Raw genomic sequence first — 25,529 nt, 5'->3', positions numbered from 1 at the left:
AAATAAGTATTTTTTTATCATAGTAGATTCTTATTCTAAGTTTATTGATGTTCAATATACTTCAAGCATGACAAGTGCTAATACTATGGAATTGTTAAGAAAAAGCTTTGCTAATTTTGGTATTCCTGATGTCATTGTTTCGGATAATGCTACTTATTTTGTTTCTGCTGATATCAAAGAGTTTTATGAAAGGAATGGAATAAAACTGATCAATCCAGCTCCCTTTCACCCAGCATCTAATGGATTAGCAAAGAGATATGTTAAAAGTTTTAAACAGGGAATGCTAAAATATCACAGTGGATCAATTAACACAAGAGTTAGTAGGTTTCTGTATAACAATAGGAGAACCATTCATTCAGGTACAAAAGAAAGCCCTGCAGAAATGATGTTTAACAGAAAATTTAAATCTCCTCTGGACATATGTAAAACGACTAAAACAAAGGAGGAAGAAAGTGTGCTTGTTAACAAGAAGAATGCTCTTGATTGTGTAGAAAGCAGATTTGAAGTTGGGCAAGCAGTTTTTGCAAAAAACTATTCTAGAGGTGAAACTTGGTTACCAGGCATTATTATTGAGGTTACAGGTGTCAGAAACTATATTGTAAAAGTGTTAACCGAAAGTGGAGATTTAATTTGGCGTAGACATTGTGATCAATTGAAAGTTAGGTATAATAATATTGAAAATGGAAAATCACCAGTTTCTGCATCTTCTCTGTTTAATTATCAAGTTGAAAATCCACTTATTAAACCAACTATTAGCAGTAATGTTGGAAACAAGGAAATTGTAAATGACTGTGTTGGCAGTGATACCATTTTGCAACCTGCAGGTGCCACTGAAGTACTTCCTAATCATAACATTGACAAATCTGTTAATGAACCTTATGTTCCTACTGAGCCTCTATTGAGGAGGTCAAATAGGTCAGTGAAACCTAGTAAAAGGTTAATAGAAACCATGTAACATTTTATTTTGTGTAAACCCATCAAAAATAAGAGGGGAGGAATATGTAGTGTATTCACATTAAATAAATGTTTAGGTTAATGGGGACATGCGCCTTCTGTTTCTGTTTTGTTCAATGTTGAATTCGCGCGCTTCCCGGAGCGCCATAATGTAAACAGAGTTTGAAATACACACAGTGCCGGAAGCCTATGTTTCCTTCAACCCTTCCGTGTAACTATGGAGAACAGGGAAACTAATTGGCACCTAAGGAAAAGCCAATACATAACAAGAAATAAACAAATAATCATGCCACAGTATTTCCCCCCGTTTCTATCAAGTGTAAGTGCCGTAGCATTTGAATCTCTCGGTTGTAATTGTTCGCAAACTGCAAACATAGTAAGCATGGCTATTAGCCTCAATATAATGCTTTACTGATATATAATTTGAATTTAGTGAATATCATTAGGGAATCGGCAGAGAAAGTAGGAAGTACAAAAAGTATTAGAGAAAACATATACTCCAAAGCTACAAATGCCCTAATTAAAAGAAGGACCGTGCAGATTAAAATCAAGAGAGACGAATTAGAAAGAGTAGAACTAAAATTATCAATAAAAGGCAGAGATCAGAGAAAAGAGAGAGAAACATGGATGAAATATAGTAAACTATTCGGAAAGTATTAAAGGGACCGAGCAAAGACATGCTTTAGGAAAACAGTAAATGATATGTTTGAAAGATAGAAATTGAGAAATCATTAAATGCAGAGACAGAATGGTAAAAAAAAAAATGAAGAATTTTACCAAGAGCTTTACTCTTCGAAGACCGTGATTGAGTCAATAAATTCATCTGTAGACCAGAGATTACAAAAGTAGAATTTGATCTAAAAGATATGAAACGAGGAAAAGCACCTGGTGAAGATGGTATACCAATAGATCTGTTGAAAGACGCAGGGAAAGAAGTTCATATTAAGTTAGCTCAGCTGTACAACACGTGCTTACGTCAAGAAAGCGTTCCCGATGCGTGGTGCAATGCTATAGCGATTTTGCTTCATAAACAAGAGACCAGAAGGAGGTTAGTAACTATCGGCTGATTAGCTTGCTATCAAATGTATATAAAGTATTCTCCAAGATCTTTACAAATAGACCAAGTCAAGTTTTATATGGAAACCAACTAAGAGAACAGGCAGGCTTTAGTGGCGGATATTCGACTCTAGACCATTTGCAGGTAATAAACCAACTAATCGAAAAAACGACAGAACACAATATACCTTTCTGTTTAGCTTTTGTAGATTACAAGAAGGCCTTTGACTCGGCAGAACATAATATAGCAATACTAAACTCGCTACGCAAACAGGGTACAAACGAACAGATCGTAAGAGTTTTAGAAAATATCTTGGCGAAAGGTACTGCTATAATTCGACTATATAAAGATACAGAAAAGATCAAGATCGAGAAAGGAGTACGGCAAAGTGATACCATTTCACTCAAATTATTTACAGCTTGTTTGGAAGAGATATTCAGAAGGTTCATTTAAGAAGAGAAAGGTTTGAAGATTAATGGCGAATATTTGAACCACCTAAGATTTGCGGATGACATTATTCTTATTTCAGAAAGAGCAGAAAACTTACAAAATATGCTGAGCGATCTGAAGAAGGAAAGTCTCAAAGTAGGTTAAAATGAATAAGAGTAAAACCAAAGTAATGTTCAACACGAAAATCTAAAGTAAAGAAATTAGAATCGATGGTGAGATTCTTGAAGAAGTTGAAGAGTATTATTATTTAGGGCAGATGGTGAAAATAACCAAAGATCATGATAATGAAATAAAAAGACGTATTGCAATTAGTTGGAAAGTGTTTGGTAAGTATAATAAAATCCTGAGAGGTTTTGTACCTTTATGTCTGAAACGTAAAATTTACAATCGATGCACTCTACCAGTAACAGTCTACGATTATGAGACTTGGAAATCGATGAAGGCAATGGAAACAAAGCTAAGGACTGCACAAAGGAGAATGGCGAGATCAACGATAAAAGTAACGCTGAGAGACTGAGAGAACAAGTTGGGTGACAAAGCAGACTAGAGTGAAATACTCGTATATTGTGGAGGCTGTAAAAGAGAGGAAGAGGAATTGGGCAGGTAAGTTAATGCGACCGACTGATGAGCGATGGAGCGTGTTACTATGTGGACGCTGCGAGATGGGAAGCGTGGAAGAGGGAGACAAGACAGGTGGAGAGACGAGATTGAGAAGTTTGCAGGAGTGGCCTCAGGATGACTGATTTGATTGATTGATTCATATACATACACTACATACATACATACATACATACATATATATATAAATATATATATATATATATATATATATATGTATATATATATATATATATATATATATATATATATATATATATATACATACATACATACTCCAAAATAGTCATGGACTATGTTTTCCCAAACAGAAGATACGTAGTTTTTAATTGTTAGTCTCTAACATTACCGAAACAATAATCTATTCCAATTTTCGCATTATTTTCAGCATGTCATTCATAATAAAGTTCTGCTGTAGTTACCTATATTGCCGTACCCGTTCCGTGTCTTCGTCAGCTGATAGTCATCCCGAAAAGTAAACAAAGTAGAACCTGATGGTGGTATCAAGCCTACTCCGGTTGTGTTCACACTAGGGTCAGAAATTGAGGATGAACTTATCGTTAATTTTTCTTTAAAACCAATTCACTGAGATGAATGTCCTGTGGAATATCGGGCGCCATGCCCTCAGAAATAAAACCATGACGATGAATGTCTCAGAAAGGATGATAGGATCTTCATTTGCTAGACCTTATTGTGATAACACTCCAAAGGATATCGAAAAAGTGACACCTCCCAGTGAATCAAAATTTGCTCATTCGAGACCAATTGGTAAGTTGAATTTTCTATGAAAAAATGTGGCAACATTTTGATACAACTACAAGTGCTGAATTGGGTATTATTGATGTAAGGTTGATGCTGTATTCAGGTGATTTTAGACCAGTTTTGAGTTTACTCTTTTCATTGATTGTATATCAATTATAGAGCTTGTCAGGCAATCTTACATAGTGTCATGTCCCAGATGGAATAGGAAAACAGGTATTTTCTCCTTTATTTAACTGACTCAAAGTTTGATTGGATAAGAAAACTTGTTTAAAGTGAAATACTTTTAAAATTTATTTATCAAGCTAAGGGATAGATTTATCAGTTCTATTCCATTATCATGCAAACACATTTTTCACTTCTATTTTGCATTTGAAAGATCTTTTTTTTCTGTGGAATAGTATAGTTATGTTAGGAAGTATTGCCTTTGGCTTATGTAAGTTTCATGTTAAATATCCGTTGGCTCACCTCTCACATCCCTTCACTCAGATCACAAAATAAGCTTTCCATAATAACCCATCAAATTCTATGCTTCTTCCTGAGGCAGATCAAGGAGTGATTATCTGGTGGCCCCACCATTAAACTGAGTGGGCCACAAGATTTTATTTTTTGTGCATATTTTTTTTTAATTGACCATCTTAAGTAGATAGAAAAAGTAAGTAACTCTTTTATCATGCTATTTCAAATTCATTCAGTGCAGCATTGCATAAAATGCATGACTGCACTGTAGAGGTATCACTTAGTAGGTAGAAAAAAAAAGTAATTCTCATATCATGCTATTTCAAATTCATTCAATGCAGCATTGCATAAAATGCATGACTGTACTGTATCACTTAGAATATTGACCACAAAACTTGTAGTTAGTACCCAGTACCCCATATGGGGCACTTGCATATAAGTTGGTATAAAATCCATACAGGATTTCATTAACATACAATGGGAACATTACAGATATGTTAGGTAGTGTAAAGTGACATGTTCAGTATTTTCTGTCATGTCTGCATCTCTGGTAGATGATGTCTGTTTCCAGGCTGATTCTGTGCTGATATTTCTTTAGTTCTGGGTAGCAATCTTAACTGAGGAGGATTGGAAAATGTATTTCATAAGATGTATTGCAGAAGAAGGATATATTTTCATTATTGATTATAATTAACCAATTTGAAGGTGACTACTGAAGCTAAAGTGGGTCTGAGATGTTAAATATTTTTGCATTTTAGGTATGACAGATCACAAAGTCAACAAGTTGGAGAGATATCTGCTGGTCTGGGGGGGCAAGTATAAATCACTTGATGAAGTTCCAAATTTTGTCAGGTAAATTTGAAATTGTATTATGTATGTAGTAGAAAATAGTGTGTAAGATTGTGCTTTTTTCATTGCATGGTTATGGAGTAGAGTTTTCATAATGATAATTTTTGCTTCAAGATTAACTTATTGGAGACCCACAATTCTACAGTGTGGCAAAAGTCCGTAGGCCTTCCCATCTTTGGGAGGAAACATTGGACTGTTTTCTGTATTGTCTTAGTGTGGGATTCTCTGTGTCACTGGCTTAGAGTAGTAGGATGAAGGGTACAGATGGTGATTGTCAGCTCCATATAACAAAAGGTGGAAGACATACAGATGAAGTTTATGGAGAGAGATTTTAAGGCCCAGTCTGGAGACCAGTGCTAGCCCCTCCGGTCTGCACCTCCAGATGGAGGTAAGGGTGTTGACAGGTTTTGAAGATGGGGGGCAGGGAGATGCTTCTCTCTGACATCCATCTCACATTACCACCACTTGCAAGTACCCACCTTAGTTTACATAAATATAGTCACAGATGTAATTTAGGAGAGTACTTGGGAGTTTTGTCAGAATTAGTTACTCTTCATCATTGACTAGGTAACTTGAGTGATTAGTCATTTTAAGGTTGATTTTAGTTGATCTTTTTTATGGATGTTGTAGAGTGTTATCTTTGTTAATAGTAAATAAGTTGCTATTATTCTAAGTGCTTTATATACTCATGTGTTAGCAGCTCTCATGTAAAAGTTGACCCTTTTACTCATGGAAAATAAAATCATATACCTTGTATAAAAGTCTATCTTGATTCTTAATGGGTTTTCTAATATATGCTGCCAAATACTAGGATACAGTATACATTACATGACACTGAAACAATACCAATAGAACTAATACACTCGGAAACCAAACTCCTTCCCATAGAGAGGGACATGAGAATAATAAGGATACAGTTCAACATAAGATTCCTGGAACTCTTCCACCTCTTATACCATATCACATAAATGGACCCTATTTAATACATCATGGAAATAATCCCAGTATGTTATCCAGATGTATACTATAGCCTACCCCCAATACCCCACAGCACATTCATGTAAAAACATTTACATGCTCAGATCACAATAGGCTATCAAATTCTATACTTCACCAAACTCCCCATAGAAATTGACTGAACCAAGAAATCAAAAGACAAGAATTACACTGGGATGCCTATGTTTCAGTTCATCACCCTTCAAACAGTACCAACACAAAATCAGTCTGGTGACAGACAAATGCTCCAAATCTAACCACCACACTGAATACACAGAGCACTTTATATTACTCTGCCCCACACTTGCCCTTTCCAAACAGCAACATAAAATATCCTTATTGACTTACAAGCTAAATTTGTGGCCATGACCAGTTTCTCTAGGGCTGCAGGTCTTCCAAAAAAGAGAAATGGGTCAAGGAATTGATTGGTTATATTTTACACCTGAGTTTCAACAAATGAATTGTTATAGTAACCATCAACTACAATGACATAATTATTGGTGATCACATTTCTAACCACTTCATTCATCACAGTCTACATGCATATTAGTAGCACAACTTACTGTATGACATATATAAACATGACCAAATAAGTTCTATTCATAAATAAATGAATATGAAAGTCCCCTTAATCAAATGCCTCTTATGCTGCATCCAGAATTGAGGCAATTGTTTTGTAATTAAATATTCTATAATAGGCCTAATTCTTTTTCTTGTTGCTTAGTATTTTATACAGAGGTGGGGGACCAATGAAGGTTACTTGTAGTGATCCTTCAAAATGGACAGTGCAACTGCCCATTTTCAAATTCTATCAAACTTCTCCTTTTCATCAGTACATGTAGTCCTGAGAGACTGACTCTTGATCTTCAGACTGGGCCCAAGATTTCTCTCTATTAGTTCACCTTTATTTCTTGCACTTTAATGCATGGAGAGGTGACTGTTGGCAATTACTCCCCTCTTTGTACTACTCTCAGCAGGTGACCCTGAAACAGTCTCACACAAATACATCACTGACAACAGCCCAAAGTTTCTTCTCAGAGAGATCTGTGGAAGGGCTTAAGGAGTGGAAGTAGAGGTGAATGAGTAAGGGGAGCAAGTAAATGTCTTGGGTGAATGAAAAGTATTATAAAAAATAGAGGATGAATGGAGAGAAAACTATACAAGAGAGTGATTGTAACCAAGGCACTGTATGGAACAGATATATGGAATTTAAAGGAGGCAGAAAGGAGAGCATAAATGTGCTTTGAGATGAAGTGAATGTTATGTGTAGAATAGGGTATGTGTAGGGATGGATAGAATGAGAAGTGTGGGGTTGAGGTAGGGTAGAAAGAGAGCTAGCAGATAGGGTAGACCAAAGGGTGCTGAGACGGTATGGGCATATGGAAAGAATTAGTGAGGAAAGTATAGAAAGGTTGTGGTAAACAGAAGTGGATGGAGTGTGAATATGAGGGGAAGACCAGTAATGAGATGGATGGATCAGGTGGAGACATGGGATACATGAGGGATGTCTGCTGAGTGAGGGAGTGCAAAAAATATGTGTGAATGGAGAGTGATTGTGAATTGATGAGGAAATGACACAGAGTAAAGGGATATTCTTATTGTGTTCACTGTAAAGTTATTTAGATGGTGAGTGGGGTGGAAGGTCACCATATGATGAAGCAATAGAAATAAACCAACTCCTGCTGTCAGGTCTTGCTATGGAAGTGCTGTGTCTTGCATGCCTTTGACCCAATTAGTGTTGCAAGGACAGGAATGAACCTTCATCCACAAAGTGCTAAGATGAGAGGGACAGTAAATGGATTTAGGATGGGTGTATGCTTTAATCTGATTACTCTCATTTAAAAGGGAAAAGGCCTTTTGGTATATGTATGTATCTAGTCTATATATAGATTGGCTCTTTTTGTCCAGTTTTTTACTCATACCAAATTTGAATTTCATCCACTTAAAAAGAGTACAATGAATTCCTGGTACTTGCGAGGGTGATTGGTACCAAGACTGCTTGCAAATAACGAAAAATTGTGGATAACAGAGGCACCCCTTAAAATGCCTTAGAATACCCTTTTTAACATTACAAATCTTGTATTAATGCTTTTGTATTAATTTATGATGTAAATAATTGTTGATACTTCATTTTTAAAGTTATCTTTTAAATATAATAATAGATTTTAATAACATTACAGTAAAATAAACCTGTACTCACCAGTAGTGAAAGACTGGTTGAATTTTGTGCCTTGCTTGGCTACTTGGCTACTCTCATATTGTCAGCCAATAGTGTGGCCAGGAACAGTTATGCCAGAGATGCTGGCATCTCATGCCACATTTTTATTGTTGATATTTAAATTTACTATTAGCTTATATACTGTATATTGATCTGCTTGTTTTTAATTACTAATGATATTTAGAAATTAAATAATAATAATCTCTAAGCTTTAAATTAGGAAAATAAATGTTTTTCCAAGTTTCAAGTACAGTACTAGCTCCAAGATGTATAGCTCTAGCAGATGGGCGGGAAAATTGCGAATATGCATTAGTTAGGTTCCATGTGAAGAGTCATGGATATGTAGGGTCGCAAATATCAAGTCATGAATAGGCAGGGATCCACTGTATTCTTATAATAATCAATCTCCTAATTTCAGCTTAAAGAAATCTAAAGTTTTGACTTTTACATGAGTATGTACAGTATGGTTACTGAAGGACTGGTTTATATAGCTACTTGTAACCATTAAGATACTCTTATTTTATGACATAAGATGCAAAAAAGATTATATTGCAAAATATAATTATAATATTGATGGAACTTACTATTTATATTTTCTAAACAGACAGGATACCATGGAGCGTGCTCGTAACAAAGCTCGCATAAAAATCAATCTAATGATGGCAGCAGCAACTCTATTTGGGTGTGGCCTCATGATTTGGTCAGGAAAAAGAGCACAGGCAAGAGGCGAGTCAGTTGCTAAGCAAAACCTAGAGTGGCATCGTAAAATCAAAGAAGAAGCGGAAAAGGAGGCAGCCAAAAAAATAATATCTTAAGACGTGGTTATTGCATGTACTATAGCCAAGCCTTAACCAATGACAAAAAGTATTGTATGTACTTTAGCTAATTCATATCCAGTGACACAAAGCTTTCATATTCTTCAAAAAAAGGTTACAGGGAAAATTTTGAATGAAAGATTACTAGATGAAGATCAATGGGGAACTTACTTGTTCATCAGTTTTATCATATATATGTATACTGATTATATTTTTCATGAGAAACAAGAAAACAAATGGAAACATTGTACTAACAACACAAAATAAAACATTGAAAATAACTGGCTGCACTAAAACTATCCCACTTAAGTATCTGCATTCAGAAACCAAAATCTTTACCATAGATCAGCATATGAAAATGATATGCACACAAATCTACACAAGAGCCCAGGAACTTCTCACCCTTCACACCATATCACATAAGCACACCTCACTGAACACAATAAAAGAACAACCCCAGCAGCACATTACTCAGACCTCCACAATAATGTGCCCCCAGCATCCCACAATACATCAATACAAAAACACGTATACACCCTGATCACAGTGACAGACCTCCAAATTCTGTATTGTACCAGGCTGCCCTAGATGTTACCCTTGGTGAGAAATCACTTCCAAGATAAGTAAGAATCATACTGATATGACTGCATAAAGTCACCACCTGGCATTAAAACAGAACCAACACAGAATTGGCCTGGCTACAGACTTCACCTGCCCTAAATGCAACTACCACACATAAAACACTCAGCCCCTTACTCTCATCTACTACTGCTTTACTGCCTTATTCTCACTCAATCCAGATACCAACACAAATTCTCTTCATTGAGTGACTTGTGGGCCAGACCAGTGGCTGTAGCCAGTTACTTGAAGGTCATAGGTCTCCTGCAAAAGACTGATTATGTGAAATATAAGCATGTATATATTTTTTCATGTCAAACATGTTTTATACCCCTCTGTTTTTTATGGAATGGTATTTGTATATAGCTCAGCAGATCAGTGACATATTAAAGAATATGTTATAGTATTATTTTGTTTGAATTTATATAAATTTCATGAAGAGATTTATATTGCACAGCCCAAAGCATTAAATGCAATGTTGGGACCTATAAACCTATGAATAGATTGTTATCAATATGATATATTGCTTTTATTAACCTTTAGAAAGTCTGACAAATTTTATGAAACAGAGGAAGAATAATGTTATGAATTGTTTATGATACAGTTATACATTCAATTATTTTTCAAATACCATGAGGTAAGTAAAGAATGAATTAGAATTTTTTTTATCAGTGTTCAAACTTAGACTGCTTTGAAGTTTATTCATCTGTATACACTACCAATGGACAAGACTTAATGATGAATACCTCGTAATGATGTTCCACTGAGATGGAAATAAGAGGGAATCATCATCTGTCTGTTGTCAAGACCAGACAAAAGCCACACCTCCATTTGGAAGTGCCGTCCCAAGTTCACAACATTTAGTCTCTCAAAGGGGAAGATAGGTATATTTACCTAGTTGTATTTTACTGGACAAGAGCTATGCTCGTAGTGACCTGTTTTTATATCTCTCCACATCCAGTTTATTCTTAAAATCGTGTATAGTTTTGGCATTCACTATTTCTCCGTTCAGTTTGTTCTAGACTCTATCACTATGTGGGAAGCTATTCTTTTTCAGGTCTCTTCTATAGCTGTCTTTCTTTAGTTTCTTTTTGTATCCTCTTGTTTCTCTTCTGTCCCACTTTAATAAGTCGTCTCTGTTGAGAATTTCCATCCCTTTCATAATTCTGAAAATGGTCAACAAATTGCCTCTTTCTCTTCTTTGTTCCAGTGATGACAGATGTAATTTTTCCAATCTTTGTTTGTATGTCAGGTTTGTCATTGTAGGTGCCATCTTTGTCGCTGTTTTTGTATTCTTTCTAACTTATGTTCTTTGTACTATGTACCCATAGTGTTGCAGCATGTTCTAGTTTAGGTCTTATCAGTGTAACAACTATTTTGTTAACCATCTCCTCATCTATGTAGTCAAAGGCCACTTTCATTGACCTCAATAAGTTGTAAGTCTCTCCAAATAATTTATTGACATGTTTATCAGGTGTCAAATCACTTGAGATGATTACTCCCAGGTCCCTTTCTGAATTGACTTTTTTGACTTCTTTGCTTCCAATTTAATACTGTTCCGAAACTTTATTTTTACTTTTTCCAAATTCCATTATGCTACATTTTTTAATGTTGAAATTCATCTCACTTTTCCGACTCCATTCCCATATTTTGTCTAGGTCTTCTTGTAGCGATATGCAATCTTCTGTTCTTACTCTCATGAGTAATTTGGCATTGTCAGCAAAGAAGTTCATATAACAGTTTATTCCCTCATCCATATCATTTATATGGCAAACATTAAAGGAGCCAGTACAGAGACTTGTGGGATGCCACTTTTTACATCTACCCAGTTCAAATTTTTGTCTCTTAAGTACCACTCTCATTTTTCTTCCAGTTAATAAATACTTCATCCATTCCAGCAGTTTACCTTGTATTCCTCCTAATATTTCAATTTTATTGATTTTTTATGTGGTACTTTGTCGAATGCCATCTGCAAATCCAAAAAGACGCAATCTGCCCAGCCATCTCTCTTGTATTATCTCAATTAATCTCGAGTAAAAGCAGATTAGGTTTGTGGTGCATGATTTTCCACTTCTAAAGCCAAATTGTTTGGGGTTTACTATTTTATTTTCTTCCAAGTGTTTGGTCCATTTGTTTCTGATGACCTTTTCTCATATTTTTGCTACTGTGCTTGTAAGGGATACCAGTCTGAAGTTTGTAGGATCTTCCCTGTTTCCTCCTTCATATATTGGTACTATGTTTGCTTCTTTCCAATCTTGTGGCACCTTTCCCTCTGAGTGAGAAGTCAATTATCTTGTATAGTTTATCTGTCAGTTCATCTATACACTCAGTATCTAATTTGCGATTCCATGTGGTCCATGCAATTTCATGACGTCTAGGTTTTTTATTTGGTCTCATTTCTTTTTGTGTTACCTTTATTTCTTTCATCGTGGGTGATCTTTCTTGTTGTCCATCTTCCCAAGATTGTGAGCTCTCAACTGTAAAAACAGATCTAAAATGTCTGATCATAACTTCTGCCATCTCTGTGTCATCTTTATATTCTTTATCTCTTTCACGCAATTTCACTATTTCATGTTTATCCTTTAGTTTTTCATTTATATATCTGTAAAAGAGTTTGGATTGGTCCTTACATTTGTCTATAATATCTTTTTCATAATTTTTTTTTTCTTCCCTGCGTATATTCACATATTCGTTCCTAAGTTTTATATATGTTTGCCATTTGAATGTTTTTTTTTTTTTTTTTTTTTTATCTTTTATCCATTTTTTTCAGGCTTTGTCTCTACCCTTACTACACCTTTTGTTAAACCAACATTTTATGTAAATATCTTTTTGTTTCTTTTTTGGTACATATTTGTTTATTCCTTGTACATGCCTTTGAATATGTGTGTACTTCTGTTTTTACCTAATTGTATACAGGAAGGAGAAACATTTGTTGGGTCCCATCTCCTACTCTTCAATTTATCATACCTAGTCTTGAATTCATGTACAGTTCCAATGTGGTCTATTTCCTTAATTTCCAATTATCAAATTTAGATTTTAATGTAGTGTTCCAGACTGACCTATATCACCCAAGCTATTCCAACTATTTATGCATCTATAATGAAACCTGTACTTCTTCACATCCTTTAGACATGTAGCCTGCCTTGATTTGTTCTCATGGTCTCTTAAAGCCTTCCTATCCTTTATCAAGAGATATCTTCTGTCAGTGTAGTCTATCCCATCTAGCAACCTGAGTACTATAATCATATCACCTCTTTCTCTTCAGTCTTTCAAAGTTGGCAGACCCAGTGCTCTTGGTCTTTCCTCATATGTATTTACCAAATTATAGAATACAGGAATGGAGCAATGTTCGTTGGGTCTCATCTCCTATTCTTCAATTTATCATACCTAGCCTCACATTCATGAACAGTTCCAACTTAATCTATATCCTTGATTTCCAATTACACCTAGGTCTCTTAATCCAACATTTGTCAACTGCCCAGAACATAAACCCAATTCAGGAATTTGTGGTGTTTTATGTCCTAGGCCAATTCCTGAAGTGGGTTAATGTCCTGGACCCAAATGTCTACACAAGTATATAGGAAAGAAGCAAAGCTACTACTCTCCAATTTATCATAACTAGCTTCCAATTCACATACAAATTCATGATCTCTTGAACCCCTCCTATCCTTAATCAAGAGATATCGTTTGTCAATTGAATATATCCCTTTAGTGACCTGAATACTGCTTTCATATCACCTTTTTTGTTGATCTTTCAAAGTTTGCCGATTCAGTGCTTTTAGTTTTTCCTTATATGGTTTAGCCACTAGGCTGGGGACCAGTTTGGTTGCTGCCTTTTGTTTTTTCTCAAGCTTACTCATATCCTTCACTCTATGTGGGGACCATACCACTGACACTTATTCCAGTCTTGGATGGATCAGGGTTTCAATTTTTTTTTTTTTATTATCTATTCATCCATATAGTGAAAAGCCACATAAGTCTGCTGCAGAAGTCTGTATGTCTCTCCCACAATCCTGCCAATATGTCCATCAGGTGACAGGTTATCTTTTATCAATACTTCAAATTTTTCTCCTCTTTTACTTTTGTAATGGATTCACTTCCCAAGGAATGGTTTAAAGATTTCTTTTGCAATTATTGGCCACTCCAGTACTTTGCATTTTTTTGTATTGAAATTCATTTCCCATTCTTGGCTCCATGCAAAAATAGTGTCTAAGATTTTTTTTTGCAGTAGCCTGCATTCCTCCTTGTAATTCACTCTTCTCATGATTTTGTATCATCTGCAAACATGTTGGCATAGTTTGTTGTACCTACCATCACATCATTGACATAGATAAGAAACATCATTATTGCAATCACTGACTCTTGTGGAACTCTTCTCATTACTGCTGTATCCTGACATTTTATTTTTTACTACTGCCCTCATGTGTCTTCCCTTCAAAAAATATTTCACGCATTCAAGTAGTTTGCCTCTTAGTCCTCCGATATGCTTCAATTTCCACACAAGTCAGCTGTGAAGTTCTTTTATCAAAAGCCTTCTCTAGGTTGAGATGCACACAGTCCACCCACCCCTCTCTTGCAGCACATCAATCACTCAAGTAAAAGCTTAAAAGGTTCAACACACATGACCTTTCATGCCTGTCAGAATGTTCATCTCTTCAAGATATTTGGTCCAGCATTCTTTCACAACCCTTTCACATAATTTCATTATTGGGCTGGTCAGTAATACTGACTTATAATTTAGTGGAGTCTTCTTACTTCCTTCTTTGTGAATTGGTACCACATTAACCCTTTTCCAATCAAGCGGAACAATACCTACTTTTAAAGAACATGCAATAAGACTGAATCTTGTCCGCCAGTTGTTACTTTCATGCTTTAAGTATCCAGATTGAGATCCTATCAGGTCCTGAAGCTTTTATCACATTCATTGATCCCAAAAGATTGAGCACTTCTCTCACTTATACATCTTCCAAACCTGAATACTTGCTCCCCTCTCTTTCAATAAATTGCTCTCCTTTGTGAAGACAGACCGGAAACTTTCATTTATATTATTTTTGCCCGAGCTGAGGCCTACTGAAAGACCTCACCACCCGCTATTAGCATGATGAGTATTTCCCTGCATCTCAATTTACCATTGATACATGTACCAAAGGCTTTTTCCCTGGCACAAAGGAGGTATCCCAAAAACTCCACTCTCATCCAACCCCTTCTCTCCCTCTTATCTTGGCTCCTCCTGGATGACAGGCTATCCCTGCATCTCTCCCACTGCCCTGGGTCAGAAGCAGTGTCATAAGATACAGAACATCCACAGCAAGGCCACTTCATTAAATCAGCGACCCCCCCCTCTCCGTCCCTTCATGCAGAAATGGAAAAGACGGGGAGAATTTTTTTTCTTTTCTTTTTTTTTTCTTTTTATATATATATATATATATATACTGTGAATCTTGCTTTCAGAGAAAAGAAACCCTGTTGAAGGTGGTTCGTGTATTATGGTCACTGCCTGTCAGTGTTTTACATGGTGATAGGGTTTATGTATTCTGTCAGGTGATGCATAGTGGGATCAGGCTACGTATCTGTCAAGAAATGCATCAGGTCTGGGTGGATAACTTTAAAAATGAGTTTGTTAATAGTGAAGCTAGTAATAGCATCATGGTATTATTGTCCTTTAGAAGTATTAGAAATGGGTAGCTGTTTATTAAGAGAGGACCTCTATTTTCCTGCGATAATTGCAAATAAATTTATAGATTACAGCAGCCTTACCCTAGTCCATTCAGTGATTTAAACTGTCAGTATGATTAAATACCATGAGTTTTACTGGGCTTATTTGATGAAAGTTTTATGCCCTTTAACTCTCATGTGTAGGTTCTGTCCTGTTTGCCCCCAATAAAATTTTGTGTAGTCTGTATGATAAATTATAAATGTATGAGTTGTTAATCTTCAATTTTTTGTTAAATATTCACTTTTTTTTATAGATACCATTGGGGTAGTTATAAGTAACTTAATTTTTTGGGGGGAGGAGAGTACTAGAGGCATACATGGAAGTCTTGTAAGTATGTTAAGATGCCCCCCCCCCCCCCGAATGTACTGGTTGTGAAAAGGTGGCTCTCAAGATAGGCAGGCCCTACGCTGGATGCCAGAAGGCAGGAAATTGGCAATATGGGGCAGTGTCTAGCTGGAAGTCAAACATTGGAGGGGTGGAAAGGTTTATTTTTAAGTGAAAACTGTGGCTCAGAGAGCTGATCTTTTGTAAATGCACGGCTCACTGGAACATTGCTTGATTGTGGCGATTCCCCAGGGGTTGGGTACCAAGAAGATTCTGTAGAGAACAAATGGTAGCTTCGGTAGTGTAGAAGACTGCTGGGTTCAATGTCCACGTGTTGGCAGGCAGCTGTGGAAGGTGGAGAGAGGTTCCAAGTAATGACTGCGGCTCCGAGGAGGTGGTGAGAGAGGCGGCTACTAGGAGAGGTGGAGATGTTCTTTGTTTGGGCTCCAAGGCTGTTAGTGGACTATGGACTCCCAGAACAGACCACCCACTCGCCCAGGATCGGTTTTTGTGGGAGGGGAAGAGAAGTCTGTAGGAAAATGAAATAATAGTTGTGTATAAAAGGTACCACTGAGTGCTTTTTAGGGATATCTATTTGGGATTGTGTCATGGCTCAGGAGACTTAGGCTTTGAGGCTTGCATCAATAACAATCAAAAAGCAGGAAAATTGGTCAGAGGCATAATTGTAGAGAAAAGTAGACACTTTTTTTTAAGTGAGAGGTAGGCTAAACTGAAATGAGATGTAGTATGGGAGAAAGAGATTTTTAGTTGAGGGAAAAAAATATTTGTAGATGTTTGTACATGTGGGCATGATTTTGTTTGTGGGAAGTGTGTGTATGTTTCCCTCAAGAAATGAGTCAAATTCACTTCCCACTGTGCCCTGCCTCCTCCCAACCATGCTTGGCAGACAGCGAAAAGGGGAGAAGATGGGAAGAAAAAGAATATCTCTAGTAAATATGATGGGTGATATTCACATGGCTATACACAATTTCTCCTGTGTACCGTAAAGGGGAAAGGCACAGCTGACAAATCGTCTTTACAGTGAGGTCTGGGCGTGATGTGACAGATCAGGTGTTTGTGTTTAGCTTGCAGTCTTTCTAGGTGTCTAATGTGTAGTTTGTGTTGGTTGAGTGGATGGGTGTTGGCAGCTAGGTGTAGAGACTCAGAGGTTCTGAAGTCGCTCCATCGCAGACCCGTGATGAATTGGATTGCAACATTATGAATTCTCTGATGGGAGTAGTTGTTTGTATGGCATGTCATCTGGCTCAATCCTGGGGACTGGCACAAGAGCGGCCTTACTAAAGCTAAATAGAATTGATGCTTGATGGAGATTGCTGCTGTTTTGAAGTGTTTAAGCCTTCCCAGCACATCTTTAGCTCTCATTTCCTGTCTGCAGAAATGTGGGGTCCAGGTGTGCTACCCAGGACATAAGCATGATTTCTCACTGGTATGTTTGTGTTGTTTATCTTAAGAGGAGTGTTCATGATTGTTGTTGGTTTTCTTGCAACAGAAGATTTGCATTTCAATGTGATGGTCTTAATACGCCACTGCTGCCCCGCAGTTGTGCCCCATCTAGTATGTTTTGCATTACGTGTAATGTTCCCTGTAGCGTTTTTGTGTCACTCTGTGTGATTAGTGTCATCCACATATGAAAGAGTAAGAGCCTGGTTCTGTGGTTAAACCGGTTCTGGTAAGTAATTTGTAAATAAATTGTATAGAGTGGGGGCAAGGACTGGCCCATGAGGCACTCCGGCCTTTGGCACAAAAGGTCGAGACAGGCAGCCCCACCACTTTATTCTTATTGTCCTGTTGTCCAGATATTCGCAGAGCAACCATGTGAATGGCAAGGCAGTCAATATTGTGGTACAATTTGTACTTAAGGCCTTCATGCCAGACAGTATCAAATGCCTTCTCCATATCCTTACAAACCAAAATGGCCTTGCCAGGACAACTGTCTGATGGTCAGTGGGCTATGGGCTACCTAGGACAGGCCACCCACTCAAGCGGGATAGGTTTGTGTGGGAGGGGAAGAATGTAAGACAATGAAAAGATAGTAGTATACAAAAGAGGGCTATTGCCAATAAGCGCTTTTTGCATGGGCGATAAACTAAGGGGTGATTGATGGTGGTGGCTCGGGAGAAACGTGCAAGGAACTTGGACGGCGGCGCCGACGCCTGCGATTAGAATCGCCAAAAGATGAGAAAATGGTAGGAGGCGTAATAGTAGAGAAAGGGTGAAAAAACGGAAAAATCTTTAGTGGGAGGTAAACTGAAATGAGATGATGCAGTATAAGAGAAAGTTAGAAAGGAATTGACTTTTAGTCGAAGACAAAGTACGTGTAGATGCGTGCGTGGGGCGTGGTTATGTTCGTGAGAGGTGTGTGTATCTTGCGAAAAGTAGGATTCACTTTCAGGATGTGGCATTGCTGATTAACCCCAAGCTAGGCAAAGCGCGTTCCTGATTAACCCCAGGTGAGGCAGAGCACGTTCCTGATTAACCCCAGGTGAGGCAAAGCACGTTCCTGATTAACCTCGAGGCAATGGGCGTTTGGCCTCTAACGAGGCAAGGCGATATCCGAAGCGTAGTCAAGAGAGTGGATCCGATAGCAGTGTGGGGGCAGGTGGGCGAGTGTTGATCTGTGTATCTCTTTTTTTCCAAGCACAACTCTGAAAGCAGAGAATTACATGACTCGGGAAACGTGTGTATTTGCCAGAAGTATAAACCCGCTCGCCAGCGTCAGCGATGAGGCCAGGCGTATGCCGGACCGGTCGACAGGACAGGAGACTAAAGGATATGATAAATCCTCCTCCCCCACGATCGGCCGGCGAAGAGTTATGGGCGTTGGCTGAAAGAGCTCGAGTGAAGGGCGACGACCGACCTCTGCTGAGCCAGTGACTGTGTGTGTGTGTATCTCTTTTCTTCCGAACACAACTCTGAAAGCAGAGAATTACGTGACTCGGGAAACGTGTGTATTTGTCTTAGGTGTAAGCCCGCTTGCCAGCGTCAACGAAAAGGTCAGGCTTGTGCCAGACCGGTCAGCAGCAAAGGAGAAAAATCTCCGCCGCGACCGGCCGGCGAAGATTGATGGGGGCTGTTGAGAGAATTGGAGCGAAGAGCGGCGTCTGACCTCTGCTGAGTCGGTGTTGGTTATATGGTCAGTTACTCCGGCGGTTTCCGTCGGCCTTATATATCAGCCTGGTCAGGTCGTGTCCTGCGCTCTGATTGGCCGTCCTTTTCGGTATGCAAGACCGCTCGCGCTGTGCGCGACGATTGACCGCCGTTGATGTGACCTAATCCAAGATCTAAGAATATAAGGTCTAACCACTTCCGACCGAATTTCGAGGGAGTTGGCGCAGCGAGCCCGTGAACGTCACCTGGCTGTTCAAAGTGGGGTTAGCGGGTCCTATAGCTGTCAGTTGAAGTTGGTCCGTCGTTCGAAAATGACGTCGCCTTCGCTCGCACCGCTCCACTCAATTAGTTATATTCTGACAAATATTATATAAAATATATATATAAATATATATAAAATATTATAGTTCCTGTCTATATATATGAATATATAATATATATGATATATAATATATATATAATATATAAAATATTATAGTTCCTGTCTTCCTTGGCGTTTCAGTTTTCTTCAGTGTATCACAAAGAGAAAATGGACGCATCCAAATGACGTCAGAAGCTGCGCAGAACTGCTCCAGCGGTTAGACCTGTTTACTTAGACCTTGACCTAATCCATACCTCGCCTCCACCTGGTGGATCGTTTCCTTTCGGTACCCCTAGCTCGTCCCAGCCGAGCTCGCGTTGTACGCACCGACTGGCTAACGTTGTTGTAGTCTCAGCCGTCGTGAACCGTAGTGCGTTTGCCCGGAGGACAACTGTTTAACAGTGACCTACTGAAACGGGTTTTAGCTTGGTTCAATGCTTTGGATAGAAATTAAGGTGAGTAATCTAGGTTTTGTAATTGAGAACTTAACCTTTGTATTTATTTAGATACTGAGGCCTACATTTTCTTAGAACTCTTAGAAGTGACTTGAGGCTATACCGAGTTTGATTTGATCAACTAGCTCCTAACATCAAATTTAAAGCTGAGTGGAAAGAATAGGGACGATTAATATTCCTATATATCCTAATAATAAGAGAGCAAGGACAAATTTTTCACCACGGTCTATAGAAATCTAATACATACTGATAGCTACCTACACTACTACCTACCTATACCACCCAGTATGCTGTGTACAGTACTCAGTCCCCCTACGCTCCGTGTCCCATGCTCAGACCCAGCTAAATGTAAAAACTTCAACCAAGTCCACCCTACATCATTTTCAGATTGTACAGTATACCAATATGAAAAAGAATTCCTCTGTGTCAGAGACTCAAAACACACCAGTTTCAAAGAATCCCAGAAATAAGTACAATCCAGGATGATTGGGTCAGGAGTCACATATGCGGAAGCATTACAGTTCATCAGACGAACCCTTATAATATCTCATTCAAGTAACCGCACCAAAAGAGAGCTGCCACATAGTACAAGAACCCCCTGTACAAAGCATTACATTTCCCTCACCTGTGTCACAATAACCCACAGCCCAACCACACACCCCAACCCATCTGAAGCACAAGAACTTTAAATGTAACTACTAATTCTCTCCAGTCGACTAAAACGCTTTCACCTGTACCCACGGTCTCTCCAAGCAAATTCCTATGCAGCCAGCCTCTCCGATTCTAAGAATTCTCGACAGGGTCAATCAACTTGGCCTAGTTATGAATTCTGTGGCCGTCCGCTTCATCTCCATGAAGGGCAATCCTGTGAGTGTGATCAACATCTTGGGAAATGCAACATGTCCATACAGCTGGTGTTGACGTCCACGAATTATGCTGGTAATAGGCCTATATTGAGTCTCACAGTACAATCTCCGGTCTGATACAAGTCATCCCAACAATAACCTATGAATCTTCGAACGATCTTAGTACCGAAGACATCGAGATGTCTCTTCAATTCATCATTCAATGTCCATGTCTCCCAGTCGTACAGCAGGACAGGAACACCAGTGATTTGAAGACTGTGACCTTAATCCTCCTGGATTAGTATAAGCAACCCCATATACTCTGGTTGAGTGTGTCCATAACACCATGGGCAGTGCCAATCCTTTGTAATACTTCTTGACATGATTCATCACATTTATGCACTACACTACCAAGGTATATGAAGCTTTCCAAGACCTCGGCGTTCTCGCCATATACAGACAGACAGAACTGGGCCATCCAATGAGCCCGTAAAAGCCTGGGCATTGGTCTTGGTTCAGGAGATATGGAATCCAAGCGGTCTCACCTCCTGTGCCGTGACTCGAGAGCTGCAACCATGACCATGACATCCGACGGCTTCATAACGAAGGGCAGTATCAGCAAAGACAATGTTAGTGACCTTAGTGTTGCCAATAAATGTTTCACAACAACATTGACCAACAGCTCTATCCAGTACCCAGTCCATACAGATGTTGACAAGTGTTGGAGCGAGGACGCACCCTTGCCTCTCTTTTAAATTAACAGGAAAGAAGCTGAGCACGCCTCCTCCATATTTTAACAGGGATCTCTAACTGTTATTTCACTTTGTGTGAAAGAACAAAGTGAAGTAACACTAACCTATGGTGATGAAGTGGTGGTTATGACGGAAAAGCAAAAAGACCAGAATGCAATGGATAAATGGAATAATGTTCTGATGGAAACGGGAATGAAAATTAACACTAGAAAAGCAGAGGTTATGCACGTTGGAAGACAAACGGAAGAGTGCAGTAATCAAAGAAATTACACTAAAGCAAGTATGGAAATTTGAATATCTAGGAGTCATGTTTAACCAAGAAAACTTTCAGCAGATTGAAATAAACAATAGAATTTGCAAATGAAACAGAAATCTCAATGTTATATACAACATTCAAAGTTAGACATGTACCCATTCAGTGCAAGACGGTCATATTAAATAGTATATTGAAACCCATTCTCCTCTACGAATCGGAATCATGGTCACTCGCCACAAAAACAAAACCAATGAACTAGTCTGCACAAACGAAAAAGGCTAAAATTGACAAGAGAAACTAGACTGGATAGAACAAGAAATGCTAAAATCAGAAATATGAAACTGACAGCTGTGTTCGAAACACCCCAATATAGGCGAAAATGAGGTGGTATGAACATATAACAGGATGAACATATAACAAGATGAACGTATAACAGGATGGATGAGCAGAGACCAGCCAATATTCACACATGGTAGGCCGCGTAGGCGTCCAGCTGGTCGACCAAAGTATGGTATGTAAGCTGCAGTAGGGATGCTACGGTTGAATTGATAGAAGTGTTGTGTCAAGACCAAGGAACGGAATGGAGATTTATCGAAGCCGGCGACTGGCATGGCATGCCCCCCTAACTGGCGATTGATGAGAATGGAAAGTTCACTAATAAAGATATTTTGTTTCATTATTTTTTCCCCATATTTTTTTTTTATCTAAATTATCATTACGAAAATGATATTTAACTACAATTCAAATGGGGATTAGAAGTGAGTAAATCGGGATCGCAAGGGGAGGGAGATCTTATTGGAACTGTAAATCATGGCTAACACACACGAGTGAAGGGAAAGAAGGATAAACACGACCTTGACCCGTATCCGCCGCACGACGAAATCGATGAGTTGGCTGCAGTGATGGTGTGATGGAATGGGTGGTGGAGACGTTGTTTTTTAATCTGTTTCCCATGTGGGTACGTGGTTGAACTTTCCCTCGTCCGTGCAGTGACTCGAAGACTGTCAGCAGTAATTCCAGGTTCCAAAAATTTCGCAAGAAGTACAACATAATGGTTAGGAGTACCTTTGCGTTGCCATAGGATGCTCCGCAATGACATCGATCGATAATTCTGACAAATACTCAATCTATGTAGATCTTGAAAAGTGCCGGGACAGGGACAAACCCCTACCGTACTCATGAATTACCTAGGAAAAAGCCAGACACGCAACCCCCACATTGCACAGAACTGTTCCAGAATGTAGGTCAAGCATTAATAATCCCTACAGGATTTCCGTAGAGCCGTAAAAGATTCTAGAGTCCCCAATGAAACATGAAACCAAGTACCTTCTTGAAATGAATATGGGCTGCAAGCAACATCTGTTGACATTCACGTAGACGCTTCACCAAACCACGAAGCTCCAGGATCCAGTTGTTCTGAACCCAATCTGCTTAACCGCTTATCCAGTTAGAACTGTGCTGGTCTGTAAACACGCATTGCGACCCACAGATCATGACTACACCTACGGCCTTCAATTCCATGTTAGCGTGCCAGATGTTAGCTGCATTTCCACGCATCAACCATCAAAATCATCTCAACTGGGGAGAGAATTTTGTCTATTGGTAGATCGATAACCGTTACCTAAACATTCATCAAGCTCTGTACACACCAATGTGGTGCAGGTTGTGTTTACTGTATTCCATGTAAATTATGTGAAAAATGTTACAGTAGCTAAATCAGTAAAAAAACAAAACAAAAAAAAAACGACTATTTTAAATCAACATAGATACAATATTAAAACAGGTCAGATATCCAGTGACACCTTTGTTCACATTAAAAACTGAAAACATTATGTACTCGTAGACTGGAGTTGTGCTAAAACGTGTAATATCTAGTTATATATAACACACATACATACTTAATTATATACACATACACCTTGTGGCGCAGTGGTTAGAGTTCCAGGCTGCCATTACGGCGGTCCGGGCTCGAATCCCGCCCAGAGTTGAAATGAATTCAGTATCGCTGCGCTGCGAGTTGTTACTCCAACTCTCGTGGGCGGGGAATTAGGTGTGTGCGTGTAAGGTCACAGCATTACCCAGAGTTCGGTTATATATGAGCTCTGAGCTCTCTTCCGGAAGGGAAAATAGCTGTCGACCACGAGTCCAGCACGTGATTCAAGACCATGGTGAAACACACATACGCACACACGCACACACACACACACACACACACACACACACACACACACACACATATATATATATATATATATACAGTATATATATGTGTGTAAGAGGGCACTGGGGTAGCGTTCGGAATAGAGGAAGGGGGGGGGGGAAAGGGAGATTAATACGAGCGATGAAGGGAGTGGGAGAAGGAGGATATCTTTACATTCGTTTTTTTTTCCTAAGGTGGCCACAGTAGGCTACATGAAATACAGTAATATGTCCCAACAATTTCGGTTACTACATGAGAAAATTTTTGTATCGAAGATTGGCCGATTTTGGCATACATATACCATCGGCATAAATCCACTCCCATTCACCCCCCTCCCTCCCTCTTTTCTTTGGTCCTCCTGGATGACGGGTCATCCCTGTATCTCGTCCACTGCCCTGGGTCAGAAGCAATGTAGCAAGGCACAGCACATCCACATCAATGCCGCTTCATTTAATCGGCGAACCCCCTTTCTCCGTCTCCTCATGCAGAAAAAAAAAAGGGGGAGAAATCCCTTCGGACTGCGTCAAAATATTATTCACACATAATCCCTCACCCCTCATCCTCCACCTATTCCCTTCCATACATCACAGCATCATCCTTACACAACCATTCTCCACTCACCCCTATCTTCTGTCTTGTCTCTCCCTTCCTTCCTCAACAGACATTCCTCTCTTTCCCAATGCCCCTTTTATCCCATCCATCAATCTCATCCTTGGTCATCCCCTCATGTTCACTTCTTCCACCTTTGCCTTCCACACTTCTTTTACCAATATTTCCTCATTCTTTCCATGTGTTCAAACCATCCCAATACTCTTTCATCAACCCTATCTCCCAGCTCCCTTTTCAACCCCGTTCTCCTCCTCATCTCGTTTTTCACTTTATCCAGCCTAGTAACCCCTACCATACTTCTCAGGCATTTCATTTCAAACACATTTAAACTCTTCCTCAGTTATGTTCCATTTCTCTGACCCCACATGATGCTGTCGGCACAGTTCCCCTTGATACAATCTCCTCTTAGTATCCATTCCCAAATGTCTATTTCTCATTACACTTTTCAATCTCCCAAGGCATTAACTTGCTTCTCTCAATCTACATTCTACATCCACCTCCACTCCCTTTCCTGCCACATTCACACCCAAATATCTAAAGCTATCCACTTCCTCCAGTCTCTCTCCCTTAATACTCACTTCCAATTTGCTGCCATCCTCTCTCCTTGTACATCTCATCACCTTACTATTACCCACATTTATCTTCAACTTTCTTCTTTCGCACACCTCAAACTCCGTCACTAATTTTCTTAATTCCTTCTCTGATCCCGCCACAAGTCAGTGTCGTCAACGAACAACAATTGGCTTATCTCCCACTTTTCTCCGTTTTTTTTTAACTATCTTCAATACCCGTCCAATTACCCTCACCTTTACCTCCCGCACCACCCCATCCATGTATAAATTGAACAGTCACGGAAACATAACACATCTCTGGCGAAGTCCTACCTTTACCCCAAACCTATAATAATTTTTAGTACAAAATTGTGTTATTTGAAGATTGAGCGTTGATTTGTTGAGAAAATACTGCATTGCGGTATTTTTTCAGCAATTAACGGTCGAAAGTTAGCAGCATTTCGTAATTTGGGCGCTGATTGGTTGGAAACATGCCGCATTGCAGTATTTTCTCAACCAATCAGCACTCGAATGAGAT

General features: G+C 38.9%; 1 protein-coding gene across 1 annotated transcript; it reads left to right on the top strand.

Annotated features, from left to right (window-relative positions):
* Positions 1-3,524: 3,524 nt before the first annotated feature.
* Positions 3,525-10,312, top strand: LOC143028290 (UPF0389 protein CG9231). The gene is made up of 3 exons (XM_076190161.1): positions 3,525-3,847; positions 5,056-5,149; positions 8,965-10,312. The coding sequence occupies exons 1-3, from the start codon at positions 3,670-3,672 to the stop codon at positions 9,173-9,175; spliced, it is 483 nt and encodes a 160-aa protein (XP_076046276.1). The 5' UTR covers positions 3,525-3,669; the 3' UTR covers positions 9,176-10,312.
* The last annotated feature ends 15,217 nt before the right edge of the window (positions 10,313-25,529 follow it).

This window comes from Oratosquilla oratoria, chromosome 9 (assembly GCF_046742065.1).
Source record: "Oratosquilla oratoria isolate Oo_2021 chromosome 9, ASM4674206v1, whole genome shotgun sequence".
NCBI lineage: Eukaryota > Metazoa > Arthropoda > Malacostraca > Stomatopoda > Squillidae > Oratosquilla > Oratosquilla oratoria.
Note: the sequence above shows the minus strand (reverse complement) of the source record. Positions and strands in the feature narration are given on the sequence as shown.

Bases quoted from the DNA above. Each gene is read 5' to 3' on its own strand.
- LOC143028290 (XM_076190161.1), top strand. From the start codon at position 3,670: ATGAATGTCCTGTGGAATATCGGGCGCCATGCCCTCAGAAATAAAACC. The intron at 3,848-5,055 runs GTAAGTTGAATT...TTTGCATTTTAG, and splicing joins TGCTCATTCGAGACCAATTG to GTATGACAGATCACAAAGTC. The intron at 5,150-8,964 runs GTAAATTTGAAA...TTTTCTAAACAG, and splicing joins GAAGTTCCAAATTTTGTCAG to ACAGGATACCATGGAGCGTG.